Source organism: Festucalex cinctus, chromosome 13 (assembly GCF_051991245.1).
Source record: "Festucalex cinctus isolate MCC-2025b chromosome 13, RoL_Fcin_1.0, whole genome shotgun sequence".
Lineage (NCBI taxonomy): Eukaryota > Metazoa > Chordata > Actinopteri > Syngnathiformes > Syngnathidae > Festucalex > Festucalex cinctus.
This window is the reverse complement of record NC_135423.1, coordinates 23,232,702-23,257,247: the sequence shown is the minus strand read 5'-3', so window position 1 is coordinate 23,257,247 and position 24,546 is coordinate 23,232,702. Positions and strand designations below refer to the sequence as shown.

Genomic DNA, 24,546 nt, shown 5'->3' with positions numbered 1-24,546 from the left:
TCGGAAGACCTCAATGAGTGAGCGGTCCAGGTCAAAGTTCCCAAACCTGGACACAGCTGGCACTTTGCAGTGTATTATTCAGTCTACCTTTCTGCGTAGGAAATCTCCAGAAAGAAATAGTATTCTTTGGCCGTTTCTGCACATTATGCAAATTTACTTTGTAGCATCAGACCAGCTCTATACTATTCAAAATAGAGGAATCATAGGAGTGCTCCAAGTATGTATACATTATGATTATATAAAATGCCAAATTTATTAGACCACTGCCATCTATTTGTCTCAGAGACTATCGAGCATCATGAAGCGCTTTCACATTAACTCAAGTGTTTAAGTTATGTGCAAATCAGGGTTATTATAGTTTTGGAATTTTTCATTTTATTTAGTTTTATTTTTTTTTTATTTTTTTTTTATGTGTATTACTTGTGCGCAATATTTAAAAAAAAACACCATGGGAGCGACGTCATCTGAAGGTGCTTTTATTGGCTGCACTAGATGATGTCACTTCTGTGTGACACACTTTCAAACGTCCTCATTCCGGTTAATAGCAAAAGAAATCTACTTAAAATCATATTCAAAATCACCCCCAAAGTCTCATGCATTAAATGAATTACCAAAGACTAAAGCAAATGACATTTTTTGCTATAATTATAGTTAGTTTTAGTCAGTTTTCTTCATTCTCATTTTTTAAAAAGCATTTTCGTTTTTATTTTATTTAGCTAACGAACGTTTTTTGAATTTGTTTCAGTTTTTTCGTTAGTTTTAGTTAACAAAATAAAAAATAAAAACAACAATAACAGTACATTTAACCAGCATTCCTGACATTTATGTGACAAATCAAATGAATGTGACACTCCAGCCTTTAACATTTTTAACTGTGTATGTTTAGTGTAAAATGAAACCAAAAACTAAAATGAACAATCACAATGAATTGGGAATAACCTTTCATGGGTAATGTTAGGCTCGTTTTCAAATGTTCTGTATTAGCACATGCTTTGACCTAAAACCTCATGAAATTATGTTGAGAAATGATCGAATTATGACTTATTTCCAATTCACACGCATTGCCTTTAATGGGAACATTGAACCCACCAAGGTAGCTGCCACAAAGGCAGTTTGCTAGCCAAATAGCTGACCGAGATGACCGTTGATGTTCATCATAGGCTACGTTTACACTACGTCTTAATGCGTGCTTTCTTTGTAGATGCTTTGTGTATCACTGTTGCGTTACCGAGTTCTCTCTTACAGGTTTTGCATTATTCATCTTAGTGAAATGCTCAAACCTACGGGCTCTGTTGCTAAAGCCAGTTAGCCATGAGATACAGTGGTTGCATCACAACTAAACCTCATTGCCACTATTGCACGTGTATCATGTGCAGAAGGCAGACAACAGCGGCATCAGCGGGAGCTTCAACAAATAAACAATAATGTTGATGATTAAATCAAATGACGGTGATTTGATTATTAGCATAATCGTGACAAATCAGCCAATCTTGGCATGTATTTCAATTTGAAATGCAACCTACTAAAGTGGTTAGTGGGAGTAATATTGTACCCACCACTGTTGAAATCCACCTGCATTTCGCAGGTTGGTGGGTGTTGTAAAGCCCTGAGTACAATGTACAGTATGAGTTTTAATGGCCCAAAATGGTTCAGGTAATGTACTGTATAAAATTCACTCAGTCAAGCAGTCATTTTGACACATTACTCAGTGACTGTCTGGCAAACAAGTCAGCTGGGATGAGCTTCAGCTCACATGTGACCTTAATGATGACAAGCAGTACAGAACACTTGATGGATGGACACCTTGTAACAATAAACAGGACAGACTAAAACAAACAGATGGGCAGACAAACACAAACATGCTTCATGAAGAGTTCTGTGTTCTGCTGATTGACACTGTAGTATATAGGCAAATACAGCATGCTGCATCAACACCCCCTTACATCCCTGTAAAATCAATTTTAATTTGTGTGCAAAAAAACATGTATGCATTTTTATTGTCATTTATACAGTATATAGTACATTGGGGGGAAAATTTAATTTAAGTTATAACCCTGCTTCACGATCCTCCATGCAGCTGACCTGTTATCAGCATTACAAGTAATCAATCAATCAATCAATCAATCAATCAATCAATCATAGTTGACATTTTTAACCACTTTTCCTTTACGTCTTGTCCTCTCTCCAACAAGGCTGAAAAAAGTAACAAGCCCATATTGACCACAATGAATACATAACTTATTGATGGATTTATTTATTATTTATTTATTTATTTTGCTTGGAGTTTTTTTTTTCATTCTGTTCATATATACATGTACATCTATATATGTATGTATATATATATATATATATATATATATATATATATATATATATATATATATATATATATATATATATATATACATATATATATATATACATAAGTAGATCAAGAGTAATAACTCAAATACAATAACAATCAGTAAAGATGTACAAATATGGGGAAAGGAAATTAAAGGAGAAAAATAAAATAAAGGCAGATAGCAAAAGATTGAGAGCTTATAGATCTGCATTGTTTTCAAAGCCTTTTGTTTCTAGAAAGAATGTATTGTCTGAATTTGTTAGAGAAGGCAGTAAACCATGGCTTTCTTAAAAGGAATTTACAATATTGAATGTGACATTTTGACATTATTGTCTATTTATTATATAGAATTATTTTTTCCATACTATCTTAAAAAAGGCCAAATATTACATTCTTCCAAGCGACCATGACATCCCATTTAATATTATTGTGACTTACCTCACACAATTAAAGGTTTTTGCCATAACACATTAACAGATAGACAGTATCAAAATGTACATTTTTTTCCAACTGGTCTCTCAGCACTCTTCATAAAAGCTGTAAGTGCACATCAGTATCTCCCAAATATCTATTTTCAAATGTCATGTTTACAAGTACAAAGTCGTCAGAATACTCAAATAACATATTCCTGACGTTCTACTTGAGAACAATAACAAATTATGTGCACTTTGTTAACTTTTGCCACTGTAGATCAGTGAGCGAGCTGCATGTTTGGTCCCAAATACCCACAAATGCTTGATACAAAACAACAGCAAGTATTGTACAGTAATCCAATGTAGGTTCCTCCTCGATCCCAAAATAGTCATTGTCAATTCCACAAAGTGCAATACCGTGTCTGATTAAGGAGGTCACGCTGATGCTTGTTCTTTAATTCAATTTTGCAGGCAGAACAGGCGTCAATATCCCCGCTAGGTGGCGACCTTGATCTGATGGCTCACCTTGGACCGGCGTTTGCGCTTGACTGCTGCCAGACAACAAGCTGGATCAGCACACTGATCTGCTGCATCGCATATTAAGCGTTTTACTTCAATTGGAGGAGGATTATACAGGCCAATATGTGTTCTATAAGTGATAGAGTGGTTGCTGCACACTTTTAATTTCACTGACAAAGTGACGTGGCCGGAGGTGGCTGAACTATGTGCATCAAATGCTTTGTTGACCGCCGGGACAACACTCGGCGCAGTTTATCCTTAAATGTCACTCGGTGATCCGCCGAATTTTATGATTGTGTGGCAAATGTCGCGTTGAAATGTCACCTCACTCCATCTCCGCCTCGTCTCTGCCAGCTGGTGAAAAGAGAGTGACTTGTTCGGGGTGTACACTCGGGTGGGGGCGAGTTATTTGTGATGACCCCCCCCCCCCCCCCCCCCCCCTCTTCCCCCTCCATCCATACCTCCACCCTCTCTATCCATTTCCCATTTGGATTGACGGGGGGTGCAAGTCAGTGAAGACCCGCCTCCAGCCTGTGGTGCGCCCGGTGGTGCGTCTCTGTGCTCGTGTCCGCTTCTCTCCCATATTCCACTGGGGAAGAGTGTGACGGAGGGAGAGAAAGAGAGAGAGAGCTGGACCCGAGAGAAGAAGAGCAAACTAACAAAAAAGAAGAGGCATAAGACTGGGGAAACCGGCACAGTGACACAAATGGCACTCATGGCGGGGATTTTGTTCACGGTTGCCTTTCTTGTTTCTGGGATTTCGACACTTGTTTCTCCGTCTCGGACATACCCGCCTAATGAAGGTAAAAGTGGCGTGAGCTAAAAAGTCTTCATTTCGCTCATACTCTGTGTGGTCACCTTTGCGGAGAGCTGCGAAGAGTTTAAATGATGACATTTCACAGTCACGCTTAGTTTGCAACTTTTACACTGGTTTGTTGGAGAAAAATAAGCTAGTCCAACTAAAGGCTCCGAGGTAGGCTATTCCAACGGGTATGCATGCTGTTTTGTCCGGAGCAGTCGGGACACCGGTTCGGCTCGGACCCTAAATGACCGTAGAGGACTACTTGGTTTCACCCAAAAACCCTGGGGTGGGTTTCGGGGGATAAATAAATGAATACCTGTGACTAACACGAACTGCAGTGTTTTGCCGAATAGTTTGGCCGATCAGACATGGAGGGATTTTACGCGTTATTTGCGCATATACAGGTATCCGACCGAATTCTGTGCCAATTGCGTTACATTTGTACTTAACGGACATGTGACAAAATAGTCATTTATTCTCTGGCAATTTGTAACAGAATAGCCTATAAAAGGTGCACATGCACGCACTAAATGAAACATTTTGGATGAAAGTGAGAGCAGAGCTCGGATCGAAGGTCTTCGACTATAGTTCGCCGTCTGCTTGCACGGGTCCCGGGAGCCTTGCGTGCACTTTTAAAAAAGCGTAGCTGTTCGTCACGCTGAAAATATGAAATATCAACATAAATGGTTGTATAAGATTGGGAATGTTTTCCATATTTCTATTTTACACTTGTGGTGTCCAGTAACAAATTAAACATGTTGCACGCGGGCCACTGTTATTGGTTTAGCAACATCCTTCGTCTTTTGCGCATTTTAGGTAAAAAAAAACAAACAGAACAAATAATTAAAAAAAATAACAAAACAAAAAAAACAAACACAAGCACATCTATACAAATATTAGGTTGATCAATTTGTCAACAATAGCTCAACGTATGTGTCCAAGTTTAAATAGACGTTTTCGTCATCGATTCTGACAATTTCAAACACGCTAGAAAGAGGTATAAGCCTACAATAAAAGTGTGTCTGCGTGTGCATGTGGGGGTGAGTGTCGTTAATTTAATGGATGACATTTGTTACATTGAAATACAATTTTAATTTTCAATACATATAAAGATAATTATTGTTTAAAGTGCATAGAATATATATATATATATATATATATATATATATATATATATATATATATATATATATATATATATATATATATATATATATATATATATATATATGTGTGTGTGTGTGTGTGTGTGTATATATATATATATATTCCTATTTTCTCCTTCTTTCTAACATTGTTGGAGCTCAGTGTATGACCAGACTCAGAATGAATGCTCATTTCTCCTATTCCTGCTTTCTAGTCACGTTATTGGACTCCAGAGCTGCACAGGGGGAGCTAGGATGGGTCGCCAACCCAACTGAAGGAGGGGTAAGTGTCCCCTTGTCAGAACTTTTTTGCACATCTACTGAATGAAAATGGAAGCGATATTCTCGTCCATTGGCAAAAGATCTTGAAATAGACCACTGAATGAATACACGTTTATGCATGAGAATTTGTTATCCAGGTGAACTCGATCAGTGATTTGTGAACCCTTCATTGGAATGTATTATAAAGTTTGAGCTGAGCTTATAAGTTCAAGGGACATTGTATAGAATCCTAAAAACAAAATGATTAAAAACAGTCCTGCTTCATGAAGACCCTCTGAAACCCCCTGTAGTTACCCCTTCTCTCATGCTCCCCTTTCTCCTTGCTGCCCTTCTCGTCTATACTGGTCAGAGGGGCAATACTGCAGCAGGCGTCAGGTTTCCTGAATAGACGGTGAATTGAATTGCCCTTTGTGGAGAAACTTTATATCCTTTTCTACTAGAGACTGGAAGGAAGAGGGGGTGGGTTGGCTTGCTGGTAGAGTGAAGGTCCTCTGGAACCAATGAATATGGGCGAAAGTACAGTGGCGTTCAGCTACAGCCACTAGATGAGGGGAATGACGGGTGCTTTGCGCAATAGAGGGCAGTAGCAACCAAATGCACGAGCCGCGCTCTAGTGAGATGGCTACAGTAAATTTGATGAGAAAAACAAGACATGTTCGGTGAAGGTAATGTTGCTGGAAAATAGCCCAATTATGGATAAGATATATGCTTGACCTTAATTTGGAATATCCTCCTGCTCAATAGAATGTTATAACCACTAGTCAAGTTTAACCATGGGGTCAAATGAACCCTTTCATGCTTTCTGAAAATTAATCCAAATTAGTATCTATTATGTTATTTAATGAATATGAACCTAGGGGAATTGGAATTCCATATGGTGCAGCTGTTGCAGGCTCTGCTTAGGAGCTGTTTTCAGAATGAACTTGGCCAGTGCTGTGCTCATATTCCCCCCTGCCGTTGAATCACAAACAAGTGACTGACAGGGCCCTGGCAGCCTCGGCGAGCGCACATTCACAATCTCGTTAGAGCCAATTGGTCTTATTCTGCCTACGATTGGGGAAAGGTGTGGCCTTATCTTGGTTCTGCTTGATTTCCACAACAAAAGCACACAAAATAAAGCGAGAAGAACAACCCAGAGCAGAGGGGAATGATGGACATTTTCCGCAATCATAGTCTGTTTTACACTAAACTGAAGCTGCCAATAAGGTTGTTTATGTTGAGGTACTACACAAATCTGACAACACAATGGTTATCCTACATTCCTTTGTTATGATTATTGTCATCATAGTTTTTCAATGATGTAAAGACAGTAATAGTGTTCCACGCTCATGCAACAAAACACACAGTTGGAATCCCTGTATGTCCTTGGGTAATGTTTTATCAAGAAGGGACTTTTATCATACCTAAAAAAAAACAACAACTAAACTTTCCCTGCTCAGATAAAATAAGACAAGTCACGCTCGATATAACGTAACGTCTCCTCCTACAATGCCTTCATACCAATAGCAGTAGTGGGCATGTGTATCTTGGTCTCCAATTTCCTATCATGTCTTCAGATATAAAACAGGCACACATTACAGTATTACTATTATTTTAGAGAAAAGCCACATAATTTTTTTTTTTTTTAATGTTATGAGGTCATGAAGTATCACATTTGTATTTTTTTAGATGCAAATTTCCTCTCTCTCAGTCAAGTAAAACCTATTAATATAAATATCTCCATGAGTGTCCATTGGAACCTAACAAGTACAATTCATAAAAAATGCATTAAGTTTGGCCATCAATTAATAGCTCTGCTGAGACTGAAATATTGACTAATCTTCCCTGCATGTTCTGGGTGTTGAACAGTTTAAAGTTATGAACAATGAGTGTATAATAAATTAAATTAGTTGAACAGTAGTTAATTAATGATCCTAAACTGCCATAAAATTGGACATGACCATTTTTATGGTAGTGTTAATGAAAATGACCTCGGTGTATTGGTCTAAGCTATTTTTGTAACATTTATTGGTTGTGTGCTTTCACCAGTGGGAGGAGGTGAGCATCATGGATGAGAAGAACATTCCCATTCGGACGTACCAGGTGTGCAACGTTATGGAGCCAAACCAGAACAACTGGCTGCGCACAGACTGGATTCCTCGCGGAGGTGCCCAGCGCGTCTACATCGAGATCAAATTCACCCTCCGAGATTGCAACAGCCTACCTGGGCTGATGGGAACTTGCAAGGAAACCTTCAATCTTTACTACTATGAGTCCAACAACGACAAAGAGCGCTACATTCGAGAGAACCAGTTTACTAAAATTGATACTATTGCGGCTGATGAGAGCTTCACTCAGGTGGACATCGGCGACCGCATCATGAAACTAAACACAGAGGTGCGCGATGTGGGTGCCTTGACCCGGAAGGGCTTCTATTTGGCCTTCCAGGATGTGGGAGCATGCATTGCACTTGTGTCAGTCAGGGTCTTTTACAAGAAATGTCCTCTGGCGGTGCGGAACTTGGCCCAGTTTCCTGATACTATCACTGGAGCCGATACGTCCTCGCTTGTGGAAATTCGTGGATCGTGCGTGGATAACTCGGAGGAGAAAGAGACTCCAAAAATGTACTGCGGAGCCGATGGAGAGTGGTTGGTGCCCATTGGAAACTGCCTGTGCAATCCTGGGTACGAGGAGCGAAATGCAGACTGTCAAGGTAAGAAACTGAAACATTCTCTGTTTATTCATTAAGTCGTCCCACTCGGGTTTTACATTTATATCTCTTACTCCCTTCATTGCCTTTATACTTGAAGTTCTCTTGTCTTGATCCAAACCTTTTCCTCGACCTCTCAGTCAGACTGATATCTGTTGTTGCTAGTCTTCTCGCTGCAGTTTTCTTTTCAGCGTCTGCTTGGCCGTATGTAATAATGAGAGTAGATGAAGTAATTAGTGGGCCCACTGTGTTGTGCAATAGGATTTATCCCTTGAGAATTGGCGACTCCAGACAGAGGGTATGAGCCTCTAATGGGACTGCAGAGCTTTAGACAAAAAATAAAATAAAAGTAGTTTAGAGCTTATGGTTTCGAGCAGGTTTAAGAGGAGTGAAAATATGCAGGCCTGAAATGGGATTGAAATAGTGCTATTTGGCTGTGCGGAATAGCCCTTCGAGGACAATTACTATTGGCTCAGCTAGCTGTGATCCTGTAATGGGCTGTTTGACGGGGGTCAAAGGTCAGAGGAGAGATTCGCTCAGGTTTTTAATCAGAAAAACAGAATTGCAAGCATGACAATGAACTTATAGACTAACTTACACATACACAAGCCTGTCAGCCTGTTTCATTTCTGTTTCCAGAGAACACTTTCAAATAAAAATAAGAATTTTTCACACATTTCTTTTTCAATAAGTTGAAGTTTATTATGAAACGAAAGTGAGTAATTTGAGTAAAAAATAATTCTCACCTTATCAAATAATATACAGACATCAATGCCTTGGACTGCTTTTATTTTTAAATTGTTCCCGGCAACGTGTCATAGTTTAACGCTGACTTGAGTGTCTTTCTGCGTTTGGGGTGTTTTGCCACCACAAACTGTTGCTACCAACGTCAGAAGCACAACGTAGTCCTGAAATCACATTCAATTCCCAAATAAGGGCACTCACAAAAGATGATACTGTATTGTATTGTATTACCATTTACGGATCACTTTTTTATTTTATTTTTTTACAAACCTTATTCAAATGTGCTGTTTTAGCCGGCAAATCGGTTCTGTGATTCTAATGTCACTTCATCTCATAGAGCAACATCTAGAGAGATTTGTCTAAATCCACACTAATACTTCTAGAGAAGACAATAATGTGCTACTAAGCACAGTTTCAAATGTTCATATACAAATGAATACCAGTTGGTCATTCATTATTAACTCATTTGCTCCCAAAACGTATAAATATGTTCAATTTTAAATATTGCCATGCTCCCAAAGACATATTTATACGTTTTTTTTTCATGTTTTTTTTTCTTTTTTTTTTTTTTTAATGCTAGAGCATACAGAAGGCTTTGATGCAGCCTCTGAAGAGAACGCTTAAAGCAATGGTAGTTATTACAAAAACAGCCAGCAGGTGGCAGCAGATTATGAGCTAAACCAGGGCAATGTGGCAAAAGCTTCTTTTTTTCCCGACTGTTTTAAACAGATTTCTGAGTTATGATGAAACTTAGCTGTATTCAAATGCTAATTGCAGTAAAATGGAAACAGATTAAAATATACATTTTTTTCCTGATGAAAGAAGAGACTCTAATTTTTCTTTTGGTAAGTTCCATATTTTTATAGCAATAGAACACAATATTTTGTGGGCCTTGCAAAATGAATCAAAATCCAGTAAAAGAGCCAGGAGCGAAGGAGGTTGCTTCAGTGAAAATGTTTGCGAGACAAAGGAAAAAAATATTTATATATAGGTATATAGTTTTTTTTATCCGAATACTTCATTATTCAACAGAAATTACAGGAGGATGTCTTGAATACCCAAATATTCAATAGCTGAAGCCTTATAACACTGGTTTCTTTGATTTGACTAATATTGCTTTGCAGATTGAGTGCAGCCCGTAACCAGATTGAGTTTTCAGTTTCAAAGTTTTCAGTTGACAATGCAAACCACTCCGATTCTGTCACCGTATCCTACTGGTGCATCCCACTAACTGTTAGTGACTGAAATGCTCAATAAGCACAGAGCCTCAGCAGTGAGGGGTCATAGGCTGAACACGGGTGATTAACAAGGGGGCAGACAAGGACGCCTCTCCTTATTTATGGGGAGCCTTTATCTTGAACTAATTGCATGACAAACAGGACTTGTGATTTAGGGGTAACGTTGGCTGCTTGGGGAGCCCAGGAAAATGCATCCAAGTGGTCACAGATGGTTCTGTATGACTACATGTGCTTGTGCTCCCGTACAAAAACCAACTGATTTGACTTGTCAGAAAGGCTGTTTTCTTCCTGAGAGTGATGGATTGATGGAGGGTTGAAATAAAGAGACCATGACTGGTATTTAGTTACAGACTTTAAATGAATGCTAAATAGCTTGCACTGGAATTTGTTCACGTCAAATCAAAATGAGAACCTTGGCCTTGTTCCTGAGTGCTCCGCTTTGCTCAGCCTCTAAATACTACTGTAAATCTCTTTAATTTCAGAATAGAAAATACCATACACACTCCAAAAGGCAATAAAGGATTTGGAAACCATGATCGTATGAAGTATGTGGCCTCGTTATATTTGCAGCCACTTTACTGGCAGCATTGCTTTTCAAGCCAACATATCCATTAAGGCCTATATCACTGCATTACTTTCAGTATATTTAAGTTGGCTGTGCCATTCTTTCTTTGGATGCCTAATGGCTATCTAAGAACATCTTAACATTTTTATTTAGGTAACTTAATGCTGTTTGTATGCTTGCGCTCAAGTGAAGGCAGTCAGTTGTTACATGCACTGATTGGATGTGTAACACTGCCCAGCGTGACAATTTTTTTTATGAGAGAATCCCTTCACTTCCATTTGACAGAAGGGTTTGAAGTTCACGTCACATGGTTTCAATCTTCATTCAGGTTTAATACCAATTTTATATTTGTGAATGTATGTGCCAGGTTGACGGCACTTGTTGGCCTCTGGTTCCTAGCGGCGGATGAATGGGCTTTCTTTCGTCATTGTCTGGGGACAGCGTCAGAGCTCATTGGGATTGGTGTGTGCGTGAGAGAGAGAGAGAGAGAGAGAGAGAGAGAGAGAGAGAGAGAGAGAGAGAGAGAGAGAGAATGGGGGGGGATGTAGGAGTTGCATTCTCCACCCCTGGCAGAGGTCAGAGGTGATCCCTTCGTGCATCCATCTTAGCACTGTGTCTGACAGGGTTGCGGATCCAGGATTGATTAAGACATCAGGGTTTTGACAGCTGTGTAGAGTGTGTGTCTGTGCTCAAGGTGGGCTGAGGGTGTCGTCTATAGGGAAAGCGAGAGGGGCAACCGGGGCACGGAGGTCCAAAGGGGCCCCTGATTAAAAAAGAGAGGACTCTGTATGTTTGTATTTGGGATCCCTTTCCCTGCTCTGTTGTGCAAGGGTGGGGGGTTCAGGGTGTCCTGAGTCTCGCTCCTCATCTGGTGACGGGGTCCATACTTTTAGACGGATGTTGATGTGCTGGTGGGGTGAGGGGAGATTAGTGGACTACATGTGTCACTCTGGGGAGATGGTAATCACAATTTGTCTCGTCAAGGAGGGAGAGGAGAAGGATGAAGTGCTCTGGCAGCAATTTGGTTACTGCACCATCATCATCATCATCATCATCATCATCATCATCATCATCATCATCATATTTTGTCTGTTTTTATCAAAATGAACAGGCTTTCTTGTGTTTATATCAGCTGTTTATTTACAAGCTGCATTTGTCTGTCTGTGAGTTTGTTGAATGTAGACAATATGCTCTTGAAGCGTGAAGGTGACAGACACTTAAAACACAGCCCCCCCCGCCCCCCCCCCCAAACCCCCCCCTACACACACACCCACACACCAACACATTCAATCTGTTCATCACCTCTAATCAACACATAATTTACAAGGATAAAAAAAAAAAACTAAGCTAATAGCAATAACAGTTACAGACACTACTTCAATATGCGGCGGCCATCTTATGTTGCCAATGGTTAACTGAAACTAAGGCCCTGTATACACGTAGCCGTTTTTTGTTTTTTTTTTGCAAACTGGAGATATTTTTCTGCGGCTGGCCCTGTCATACAAATGTCCATTTGGAGCGAGGAGGAAACAGATTTTGATTACTCTATGTTCATGATGTCATTCACCAGTCACCACACTAATAATATCTTAATGACCGTAGGAAGCTAAACGCTGAAATGATGTCTCTTTGCGTAATGACGTTGTCTGTGCGTCATGGTTTTGTTTGTGATATGTATATACACGTAAACTGTTTATCCCTAATATTTCAGAATCCAATGTGTTAACTATTTATTGGGGACTATTAATCTAAATTCACCTCATAATTCTATTTAGCCTGATAGTCCCTGGTGGCTTTATGCAAAGAAAAGCCTCAACCATCTATTTCTGTCCTGGATTCTCCACACAAATTAACAATTAGTGTCCTTGTTAGTGTGGTTGTTTGTATTCATTTGGTCTCCTGTTGCATTTTCTCTTTTCGTGTGTCTCTCCTTCCAAACACCCTCCAGTTTGAGTTCCTGATAGCTATTAAAGTTTCGCCCCCAGTTTGGCTGCTTTTATTTTACATGCACTCAGTTCTGGCTGTCCAGGTGGTTAAGGTTTGTAAGATGGGAGTTGGCTGGAGATTACCTTCATTGTTGCAAGAAAGACAAGAACATCATCACCTGTCATTGTTTCCACAAACACAATGTGGGAATGTGCACAAAAACCTGTGCAATAGTCCAAATGCCAGCCAAGTCATGTTCAAAGACTTTTCTACAAACTAACATCTATCCTCTCATATCTAAAAATGGCATATTTTATAATCTAGTCAAGTGGGCACATATTTGCAAATATGCACCGCAGATGCACACATTAGTATGCGTTAGCACACCCGCATAGACACTGGGAGCAGAACGGAGCCCAGCAGAGTGGAGGTGAATGTACTCATCACTCACCCTGCCACCAGAGAGGCTCATTTTGTGCCGCTGAATAGACACAAGGGATCAACCAAACCAGAGCAGGAAAGAACAACAGATGTTGAATGGAAGACAAAACCTTTCACATATAATCCTGCACTGCTCCTAAAATCAGAAAAATAGCATTTGGAAACTTGTTTATCGGCAAAAAGATATAAAGTCCACACCCCTAATGCGTATATCCTTGACTGGTGAAAAGAAGGAGGGGCGGTACGAGTGCGGGTGGTAATTCAGCTATCATTAGCTGAGGTGCTGAAATGTTTTTCCTGCATGGGATGCCGTCCTGCAGCATTTGTTTCCTTCACAGTTCCTAACACTCACCACCCTCTCTTTCTCCTCGCGGTGCCCTGTTAAGGGCAGGAAGCCATCGGTGATGGAGCGTGACCCGAGCTGATGGCTTTGCAGCTCCCACAGCGCATACATAGCATACAATGTGCATATGCGGCCAAGTATAAACATAGTTGGCTCACATTATTCCAGTATTAAAAAAAAAAAAAAATGGAATTCTGCTCAAATGGTTTTGCAAAGATTCGATCTTCTCCCTTTCATTGAAAGCACAAATGAATGAATGAATAAATAAATAAATAAATAAATAAATAAATAAATAAATAAATAAATAAATAAATAAAATTGTGGCGCCTCAAAAGAGGAACAAAAATCTTTGGTGAGTTTTCAAACAACCTCATCTCCTGAAATAATTAAACTGGAAGTTCCATAAAATTTTCAATTACCGGTAATCTATTTACAGATATATTTTAATATAGTAAGTGCCATGTAAGTGTAAAAATAAAAATAAAAAATAAAAATAATAATCCAAGTATTGACTGTTAACAGCTCAACTAAAAGGTGTCAAATAGCTTTTTTTTAATTTATTTATTTTTTATTAAAATTTTATATTTTGCTCTAAGATGAAAACTCAACTCAACTTTATTTATAAAGCGCTTTAAGAATAGGCATTGCTGTATACAAAGTGCTGTACATAAACAAACATCGGTTTTGCAGCAAACAAGAACAAAGCAAACATTTTGAAGTGCGAATACAGGTTTTGTTTTTTTTGTTTTTTTACAAGTAAACACATCTTACATCAGTAAATACAAAAGAAGCAGTGAATAAAGACATAAATACATAAATAAGTAGACTAAACATCAAACTCATACACACCACAAGACACCAAGAAAAAGTATCATGGTGCGGCAAAAGCCAAAGAATACAGATGTGTTTTAAGACATGTTTTAAAAGAGGATAACGAGGGGGACTACCTAATATTTAGTGGAAGGTCGTTCCAAAGGGAGGGACCGGCAACAGCAAAGGCTCCTCTAAGCCTCCGCTTAGCCCTCGGTACCTCCAATTGAGTCTGGTCCGCTGACCTGAGGCAAGACCATTGAGAGATTTGAAAAGAAATAGAAGAATCTTAAAGTGGATTCTAAATTTCACGGGCAGCCAGTGAAGAGAGGCCAGGATAGGGGTTATGTGTTCCCTCTTTCGGGCACCAGTAAGGAGACGAACAGCAGTATTTTGGACAAGCTGGCGACGCTGCAGGGAGGACTGGCTGATTCCAAAATAAAGTTTGTTTGTTTGTTCAATAGCAACTGGTGTCACTTAAATCTTATTAGACGCTAGATTAATCCCAAATGGAACTGAAATAACACTTAAATCTACAAAATCCTATTTAGTTCATTTTGCCTAATATTTGCAAATAGGACCTATGGGTCATGACAATAACACATGCACAGCTCAATAGTGTTAACATAATACTTGTACATCAATCATTGTGCTTTTGTTGAACACGGCAGTCCCAAAGTGCAAAACCCAAGTAAAATTAAATATACAATCACATTAAGGAGAGTGATGAGACTCTTGGGTCATCCTGTAAAATAAACCTTAAAAAAAAAAAAAAAAAAGTACAGAATGAAGATCTAATCACCCCTTTAATAACAAGTCACTGTCTCACTGTCATCATTTGCGTTTGTGCTTGCATAATTTCCTGTCAGTCAACTAGACTAATTGGCAAGATTGCATTTTTATGCAGAACTGTTCGGCCTACAAAGACTTATTAGCACATCACACGTTTGACAACTTACATGATGGATGTTTTTACTCAGGCCCTAGCTCGGCATTTGCTGTGGCAACATCAGAGAGGGGAAGAAATACGTCACAATTTCAATCTCGTCTCCTCTCCTCTCGCCCATCTTTTTGAAAAGCAACGTCTTTGAAGCTCATGATGGGAAGGGGGAGCGATTAAAGCAGTCAGCAAGCAAATTAGCATGTCAAAAGGCCCGAATCAATACCCTGGCTGTACCATCACAACCCGGCAGTTCTTTCAATCCCCCTTCAATGCCGTCCCACCATTCCTCCGGCTGTTTTCCTCCTTCTCCTTCCATTTTATCCCGCACTTGTGCACACTCTCCTCCTTGCTCCCTTGCCCTTTTCTTTCTCTTTAGCTCACTTTAAATTTCCCTACCTCCCCCTCCTCCGCAAAACCCTTTTCTCCCTCAGTTGAGAGGTGGCAAGCAGAGAAGGTGTTTATAAAGTGAGATGGACTGATGTATAGGCAGAGAAAGACGGACAGAAAGAGGAAGAAGTGGATGGCCATCAAATGGGCATGGGCTATTTTAGAAAGCGGGCCCCTGCCATCGTCTTTGTTGCCGAAAAAGGAATAACAGGCTTTACTTGCCAGGAAGCCGAGACGATGGATGATAGAGATGGAGAGGCAGGGTGGGAGGTAGAGAGACAAAGAGAAACAAAAATCACAAGAGGAAGTGAAGTGGATAGAGATTTAGTTCCAGTCTGACAACTGTGCTTTTTCTGTACCTCAAACGTTGGTTCACTATTACACCTACATTCCCCGTGGCCTCGGTCAAACTGTTACCGAAAGCTCGGGCATAACACTGTAACTACAGTTTTAGAAGGGGCAATTTTAAATTTTAGCACACAATGTATGAGTAAATCACCTGCGACAGAAGGTCAAAGCGAAAGATTGATGTGCTCACACATTAGTGGGGTTTCCATCCACCCGTTTTTATTCGAATTTTGAATAAATCCAAAAATAAAACTGAATGGAAACGCTAAAAATTTGAAAAAGGGCCCAAAATTCACAAACGAAAGTTTTTATGATTGAAGGGGGTGTATTTTAAAGAGTATCGAAAAAAGGAAAATGCAAATTTTGGCTATGGAAACAGGTTTTCCATATAAACGCTGACAAGACTGGATACACGTCACATGTTTTGACCGGATATTACATCACACGTACGTTTGTAGTCACAAAACAATGGCGGCTGATAAAGTAACGTATGTTTAGGGGAACAAGGAAAAAGAAATCTTTCTGGAATTAATTAAAGAAGCGAATATTAATGCTATTTTAGACGGAAACAGCAAAAAAACATTTATCTTTAATTACAAAAGCAAACATAACACCATCATCTAGATGCACTGTTGTCGTCACACCTTGTCACAGTAAAGGTGTCTTATCAGATTCAAGGCGTAGTGACTTTTATTATGTAGGCACTGTGGGAAGCATGGCGCGACGTGTCTTCCTTCACAATGAACATGTTAGCATTATAATCAAGTCACGTCCCTAGTCTGGAACTGATGTGGAGTTCGTTTGACAACTGATGTTGGCCAAAATAACATTGTTACAAATCTGAAGAAAAACGGCTGCCATGAGATTTACTGACAATTCTGTTCCACCAAGAATCATAATGGGACTTTACAACTCCATAAGCACCATAACAAATATAAGGAAAAGATAAGTCATAGCGACACATGAAACACGTGAAACACTCGCCTCATAATGTAATTAATCACGCCAACAATTGTATTCCTCTTAACCGTCTGTGCAACAACTGTCAAAAAAAATAAATAATACATATATTATGGAGACATGTGCCGCAAATCACCATATCCATCCAGTATTATTTATTTATTTATTTTATTCTGATTGTTGTAGTAATTGGCAGTGGTAGAAACAAGTAGGTTATCTGTCATTATGGAGTGAGACATTTGCGTGACATAAATGCTAACAAAAATCAATGAAAACACCCTTTATAGCCTGGACATAATTAGAATTCCTATAAAAATATATATAATAATAATAATAATAATAATAATAATAATAATAATAATAATAATAATTAGTATAAAAAAAATCTAATTATTTGATGTAAAACTTTTTTTTTAGTAGTGAAAATAGTTACTTTGCCTGGTAATGAGTTACTTTTATTATGAAGTAATTCAGTTACTAACTCACTTACTTTTTTGAGCAAGTAATGAGTAACTATAACTAATTACTTTAATAAAGTCATGTTCCCAACACTGGTAGTAGACATATCATAGACTGTATCAAACTAGTGTCCAAGTCAGTGAGATCTGGGGCAGAAACTAAGCAGCCCAACAGCTCATCAGATGCATGGCCAACTTTCACTCAGAGTCCACAATAGGAGGGTGATTGCAAACAGCTTAAAAATGTTACATCCCTCACTGTCTCTTTCTTCTGCTGATTTCTATCTAGAGTGTTCCTGATCCTGCCCCGGTGATAGAAGGTGGTCTTCGCTACTCTTCCGTTGTCATCCGTTTCACTCCAGGGCACAGATTCAGTGGCCAAATCAAAGGCTGCTCTGTGGCAATCAGTTAGGTCTTATATGACCAAAAATAAATAAAAAATTGCAATAAAGGGCTGCTCTGTAATCTGATGGGGCCTGGCACAGGACGCAGGATCCATTTTAATGAACTCAACCCCATTTATAATCACGGCAGGGGTTGGAAATGGTACAGTGGTTAATCATCCCAGGATTTGAATGCAAGTCTGTTTTAGGATGCATTTCATAACCTAATCTAATCACCTTGTAAAATCAGAGTGCAAAGTGCATTTGGTGAAATGCTGATTTGACCTTTTATCAGGCAAGGCACATTAATTTTGTAATATTTGTAGTCGTTCCAAATGGACCCCAATGCCTCACTAACGATATGAGTCAGTAACTGATTACCCTCAGTCAATCATTGAGGAACTATATTAAATATATACATGCGTAAAAACAAATATATAACCGGGGTGGGCATACTATCAGTAATCCATCAGTCCGTCACAAATGGACGCCTTTTTTGCTATCGAATGACGAGAAACTCTCCATCTCTCTTTTGTTTGTCAGTGTAATCGTCACTAACCGGGTCAAGTACCGACGGACCCCTCAGTCGAGGGACGCCCATTTTGACAACCACTGACGAATGATGCACTAAAAAAATGCCAACTTCTGTCTCTGGGTCCTAAAATAGTGGTGACGAAGTCATGACAGAAGCGTGGTTAAAATAAAATAACGGACTGATGATTATAATTCAGTTCAGCTTGAAAAAAATGACACATAATATAACACAATATAGATCTACATATGCAATGCTGTGGAGAAAAAAAAAATCCTGAACAAATATACTGAAAGAACACTTTGTTGTTGGAAGTGAATTTGGTAACCACGTCCTCAGCAATCCTTTAGCAATCCTGCTGACTGAGTGAGCATTAATATGAGTATGCATTTGCATCTACGCATAGGATACTGTAGACGTGTAAAGTGCATGTGCATTAACACACCTCAGGGTTCCCTGTTCTTTGCACCCACTCGACAGCAAAGCTGAAAATGTAATTTGGAAAATGTGTAGTGCTCTCAGCACTGGGGATCCAAAGCTGCTGATCAGTGACCAAAGGCAGAGGTGTGTCCATGCAGGGGCATGTCTCTGGGATTAGAAACCATGATCCCTTCTGATCCTCAGTGAGCTGTCAAATACTGTTGGAAGGGGAAGAGGAAAGCCACGATCCCTCACAGACACACACTGTGTAGAGCATAAGGGATAAAGAGAAGGAAAAAGAAAAAAAAATGATTATGGATGAGAGTCAAGAAAAGCGAAAGTTGAATATACAACAGTTGCCTCTAGTATTGAAGAAGAAGCATACGTGTTAAATGGAGGAAGTGTGCGGAAGGAAGACGAGACAATGATGAATGGACTTCTGTCTAGTTGGTCTGATAAATGGCTGGGATGTGAAAGGTGAAGTGGGGGGTTATGGGTATTGATGGTGATTGCTCTCTGAACAAGCCTGCTGTAGTCGGGTCATGACCTGCGGTGGCTGCGGGCGATATTACTGTCACTGCTGCTACCTGTACCAAATATTGCACATAGCACATGCTTCAGATTCTTATTCTAATGTCAGCAGGACAACTGAACTCAGAGATTTTGGTTAAAAGATAAGTTTTTCGGCATTTCTCATTCTTTTTATTCTGCACCTTGATGTGTGACTATTGTTGTGTGATATACTTTTGGACCATTTTTTTATACACTTTACACAATGTGACTTCAATTTTTTTTGTACAGTACCTGTTGCAATGACGATAAATAGATTCTTATTGTTCTTGTAATTCATGGCAAATTTGGGCAAGGGGCACCCAACAAAATTTGTTCCATAGCTCACATTACTACAATTTAGACAACTAATTTAACATTTGAGCATGGTTGGGTCTCCCTAAATGCAAGTAATGTGATAGTCCAAAAATCTGTAGTGCTACCATAAACTCACGACCAATGTTCCAAAATATCTCCAACCTTATCATTGGTCCTTTTCTAGTGGCGTTCACTGTCTTGTACAACTTTATCTCCCGACACAGTTACCCTTTGTGTTTCTCACATTAAAGCTAAAGACTACCACAGACTTATTAAGTAATAAGTAACTCATATAAGCACCAGTGTGAATCTGTCTCCACTCCATAGACTTGTTCAACTAACCAGAAGTTAGAGTGGAAAGAATAGACCCACAAGCAAGTTAAAGGCGACACACATTATTAGCAAACATTGGAATTACACAGTACACGCACAAACACACATACTGTATACCGGTGCCGTCAGCTCAAAACCTTGTACCTCCAAAATCATCACTACAAATCAGACCCCAAAAACGGCATATTTGTTCAATCATTAACATTGTATCGTCAAAGAGAGCAAGCCATTATTTTCAACATTTTAGATTGGTCAATAATTCGTAATATATATATTAATATATATATATATATATATATATATATACCGTATATACCGTTTTTAGTCAGGGTGACTATTGCTTCCACAACAGCAATGACCTCAACCTTCTAAGTGAAAGAGAAAGATGAGGGTGAGATCAGGAGCCGGCTACAGCCATGACAGTGAAGTCATTTGGGTTGTCATAAACTTTTGAGGAACTAATGATCCAGGACGAACTTTATGAACAATGGCTAACACACATGCATACGTAGCATATACTGAAAGTATGTCACTACGTGGAGACGTACACGTCCCAGTGCCACAATGGATTGTAACGTGTACACACACCCTCAAGAACACACAATGGAAGGTGTTTCGAGTCCCCAGACAGGCTGTCCCTGGTAGCTCCACAGAGATTTACCTAAACAAATAGCTTGAAAATACACATTTTCATCCATCAGTCAAGCTATGATTAGCCATCCCACAGATCTCTCCAGCCAGACCTATCAACCGTTGACACTGAAATTTTGTTTTATGTGTTTTTTTGTTGTTGTTTTTTTTTTGCCAGATTTTAGTTGTAACTTGTGACTGATGTGTATGGTTTCATTGAAGTGTTTGTTTTCAAACAGATGTATTGCTGAATACAATTTATTATTTGTAAGATTATTGTGGCGATGTTGTTGTTTTTGTATCAATAAATCATCTGGCGATAATGATGTCCTGTTCTGCTATTTCTACTTTTCCATTGCTATCGCTGCTGTAAAGTAGGTCCATGGATGAACATGCTAGGCACATCGACATGATCATTTTATGACTTACACGGGAGGTCACATGCATCAATCATAGAGTACAGTATATGGATCGTGTTTTGTATGACAGACACTACAAAGGCATTTAATTCATGTATGCAGTTCGTTCTTGCGTACATGGCCAATAGGTTTGTAATATGATTTAAAATGAGTTCAAATAGAAATTGAACCATTCAAAAGTTTGGAAGCACAAGATGTATCCAAACTTTGGACTGGTACTGAATGTGTACACATATTGGACTTGTTTGTTGTTAAGCAAACACATATGATTGTAAATATAGCAATATAAAAAAACCCTAGTTGTTTTTTGGAACACTTCCTTGTGTTCAGAATTTGTTTATACTTTGTGCACTGTGCAGTATTTATTTAGGTTGCGTCAATTTACAGATTGTTAGGCTACGCCCAATTTCAGTTACTGATGTCATTGTTATCGTTTAATTAAAGTGATTGGCTAGAAGTTTGAAAAGTTATGTAATGTTTGTTTGAGTGTCAAAATATAATCATCTCATATTCAAGGTTATTATAGTTAACAACACCAATGAAATTACTAAAGCAAAAACTGAAAAAAGATTTCTGTAACGAAATAATATTAAGACAAGTGTGTAAGACACAATTTGGCACATTTTTTTTTTTTTTTTTCAAAATTCTGTACTTTTGGTCATTCCGCATGTGTGGGTGTCACCGTTTTAGTGTCTCTTGAAAAGTGACGATTTTAGAGGTACAAGGTTTTGACCCAAAGCTAGTGCTCTATAAAATAAAAACTGTGAAAAATAAATAAACAAATAAATAAATAAATAAATAAATAAATAACCTGCTCTTATGTGACTTTTTTTTTTTAAATTAAGAGATTGTGGTGATTTGTTATGTTATTTGTGCTGCGGCTCAACATGTGGCTTACATTTGTTTACATAACTGGATATGAGACCCCTTTGAGAGTGACTTCCTATCACTTCCTCTTGCTCTTACCTATTCTTAGTGTGTATTTGTTGATGTTCTCACACATCCTCCCTTTTCCTGCCCCATTCTCCTTGACATGCTGTGAGTTGAGCAGTTTGGCTGTCTCCATTGTTTAGTGGCGCGTCCATATTTGTGTCCGCGATCATAACCACATTTGCATACTCATCAACCTCCACCTCTCTGTTTCGTTTGTTTATGATAAATTAAGATACAGCTCTTTTCATTGTAAACAATGTCAGGAAAGCATCCAGCTCTGCTGCCTAATCAAACACACATGTAAGTCGTTCACTCCCCGGAGATCATGCTGCAGATAAATTGCATAAAAACAATACCAAATTTATGTGCCCTCCACTGCCCTTGCTGGACTTACTGTATATGACTTGCACACTCTGATAATTATCAGATGAAGCTGAAAAGGTATATCAGATATGTTATATCACATCACGTTGAATAGGGCTGCTCGGTTATGAAGAAAATATTAATCATGATTAATTTGTGAGCAGTTTGTTTACACAGCCTTATCTTTGCCTGAATTTACAGGCCATGATGCACCCGCAGTGTACATTGCAGTTCATAAAAAGTCCTTCTTCGGTTGGTGCGATAGGTTCAGGTGGCAACCCCCCGAGAAAGTCTGGCATAAGTGCAAATGTGGAATCAACCGAAGATGCTTCTGTTTGCTAGCTTTTTAACAACTCAGACACTTTATCTTCCTAAATTATGCCTCTCTTCTATATGTTTCGTTCTTACGTTTAGCTTCTGTGCCCCATGCCTTGGATTTTAAGGTGTGGTCACTCTTGACCATTCTCAAGAGGTTGGGTGGAATACTTCAGATTTTTATGATAAGGCTATTGTACTAATTTTCTTTCGAGGAGTTGAGGAGGAAGTTAAGGTCTACGTGTGCATACAAAGGTGGAGTACTTGGTACACAGGAAGCCTTCCAAACAATATTTAATTATTTTTTGTACTTTTTTGTTGTTGTTTTTTTTGTTTTTTGTTTACAGCCTTATGCAATCCAAAGAATACAAAATTAGTTGGCTCTCCAATGCATTTGTCATAACATAACCACAAAATATATGCTTGATATTCAATTTAAATACAATGCATAATATGTCACTATTAAGATTTTTTGTTTTTTTTTCTGTATGAGGGTTTACATTTGTTTTGCAAATTTTATTCATACACCCTCATTGAAGTTCTGTGATTTGCATATAAGCAGACATTTTAATCAGGGTCGTTGGTGGCACTTGTGTGATAAATTGGTCCTGTTGCAAACACTTATAAATCATTTGACAAGAAAAAAAAAATACTGGCATCCGTTGGAGCTCCTGATGCTATAGCCAACATCAGCACAACTTTGGCAATTAACAACAGAATATTATTAACATTGTTAACCTTACTGTCCGTTGTTGGCCTTCATTAGCACTGGTATTAATATCATCCACGTTAATGACTCATTAATTTTGTATCTTATAAGATATGAGACATTTTTTGCCGCCAGGTCAAGGTTAAGACGTGTGTTGAAAGTATCATCAATCACGGCGATCAGTTTCGGTGACCGTGTGTCCCTCATTCATCACACTGATAGGTTTCGCTGGCCGTGTGGCTGCAAGTCGCCGTCAGGGCCGGAGGCAATTAATAACCCCTTGTGACAGAATTAATGAGTTAACCTGCTCCACTCTCCTGCTGTTCCTCTGACAGATGCTAACATTCAGCAGCTAGTCGTCCTCACTAATCCCCACTATCAACAGTGGCTCAGGTCGGTGGCTGTGATTGTTGTCTGTCATCTATCTGTGTCAAAAAAGACAGCACATACGTCCAAGATTTAGTGCAGTTTGTTAAACCCAGACAGGAATTGCCGCCAGAGGATAAACAAAACACTTTTCGAACAGGAATCTCACCTGCTATCCACCTGTAGTAAAATGAGTAGAAGTTAGAAAGACAAAGAGGGATACGGCATAAATAGAGTGGTGGTTCTCAAGAGCAGAGGCTCTCCTTGCCCTCGGGTGCTGAAAACTGATCGTTCCTTTTTTTTTTTGAAAGAGCAGCTTTGTGTGAAGACACCTCTGACTGCCCTTCTGAAGAGCGCTCACTGACTGTTATGACTGAAAACATTGAACAGGTTTTCAACACCCAAAAGAAGATAAATCACAGTGAAATGAAGAATGGCAACACTGCAGTTTGAACTTAATTCTCTTTTTATCATAAAAGAGGCTAGGCTAGCGCCAGGTTATATAGTGCTGTGTGTTGGGTTTTATATTCCTGCGTTCTATTGTTGCATAGGGTTTCTCTAACGCTTTCAGTCCCTGGTGTATTGAATACTTTTGTTGTGTAGGCAGGAGAATAGTTTACCCGTACTTTGTATACAGGTCATTCGACGTGGGCTTTCCATGGGTGAGTGTGTAGGTTGATGTTTTATTTGGAACTCATCACTGTTCAAAGCCTGCTGTAGGCTGGTGCCACACAGGAAAACTTAGCTGAGTTATAGTTGACTTGCTTGTCTCTTGCTCTCAACATCTTTTTTCTTTGTTTTTCTTGTCCATGCACCATTGTCATAAGATTGTTCTTCTTCTCATGCAGTGCAACTAATTACGAGCAGACGCACCCCAATCACATGAACAAAACTACTCATTAAATACCGCAAACCATGC

The 24,546-nt window shown here is 39.0% G+C and overlaps 1 protein-coding gene across 1 annotated transcript in view; it reads left to right on the top strand.

The window, feature by feature from the left end:
- Positions 1-3,784: 3,784 nt before the first annotated feature.
- The window catches only part of epha4l (eph receptor A4, like), a 63,464-nt gene continuing 42,702 nt past the window's right edge, over positions 3,785-24,546 (top strand). The window contains exons 1-3 of the mRNA XM_077542040.1: positions 3,785-4,079; positions 5,439-5,506; positions 7,534-8,197. Of these exons, the coding sequence (XP_077398166.1) occupies positions 3,983-4,079; positions 5,439-5,506; positions 7,534-8,197 (829 nt within the window). The 5' untranslated portion in view covers positions 3,785-3,982. The remainder of the gene's footprint in view (positions 4,080-5,438; positions 5,507-7,533; positions 8,198-24,546) is intronic.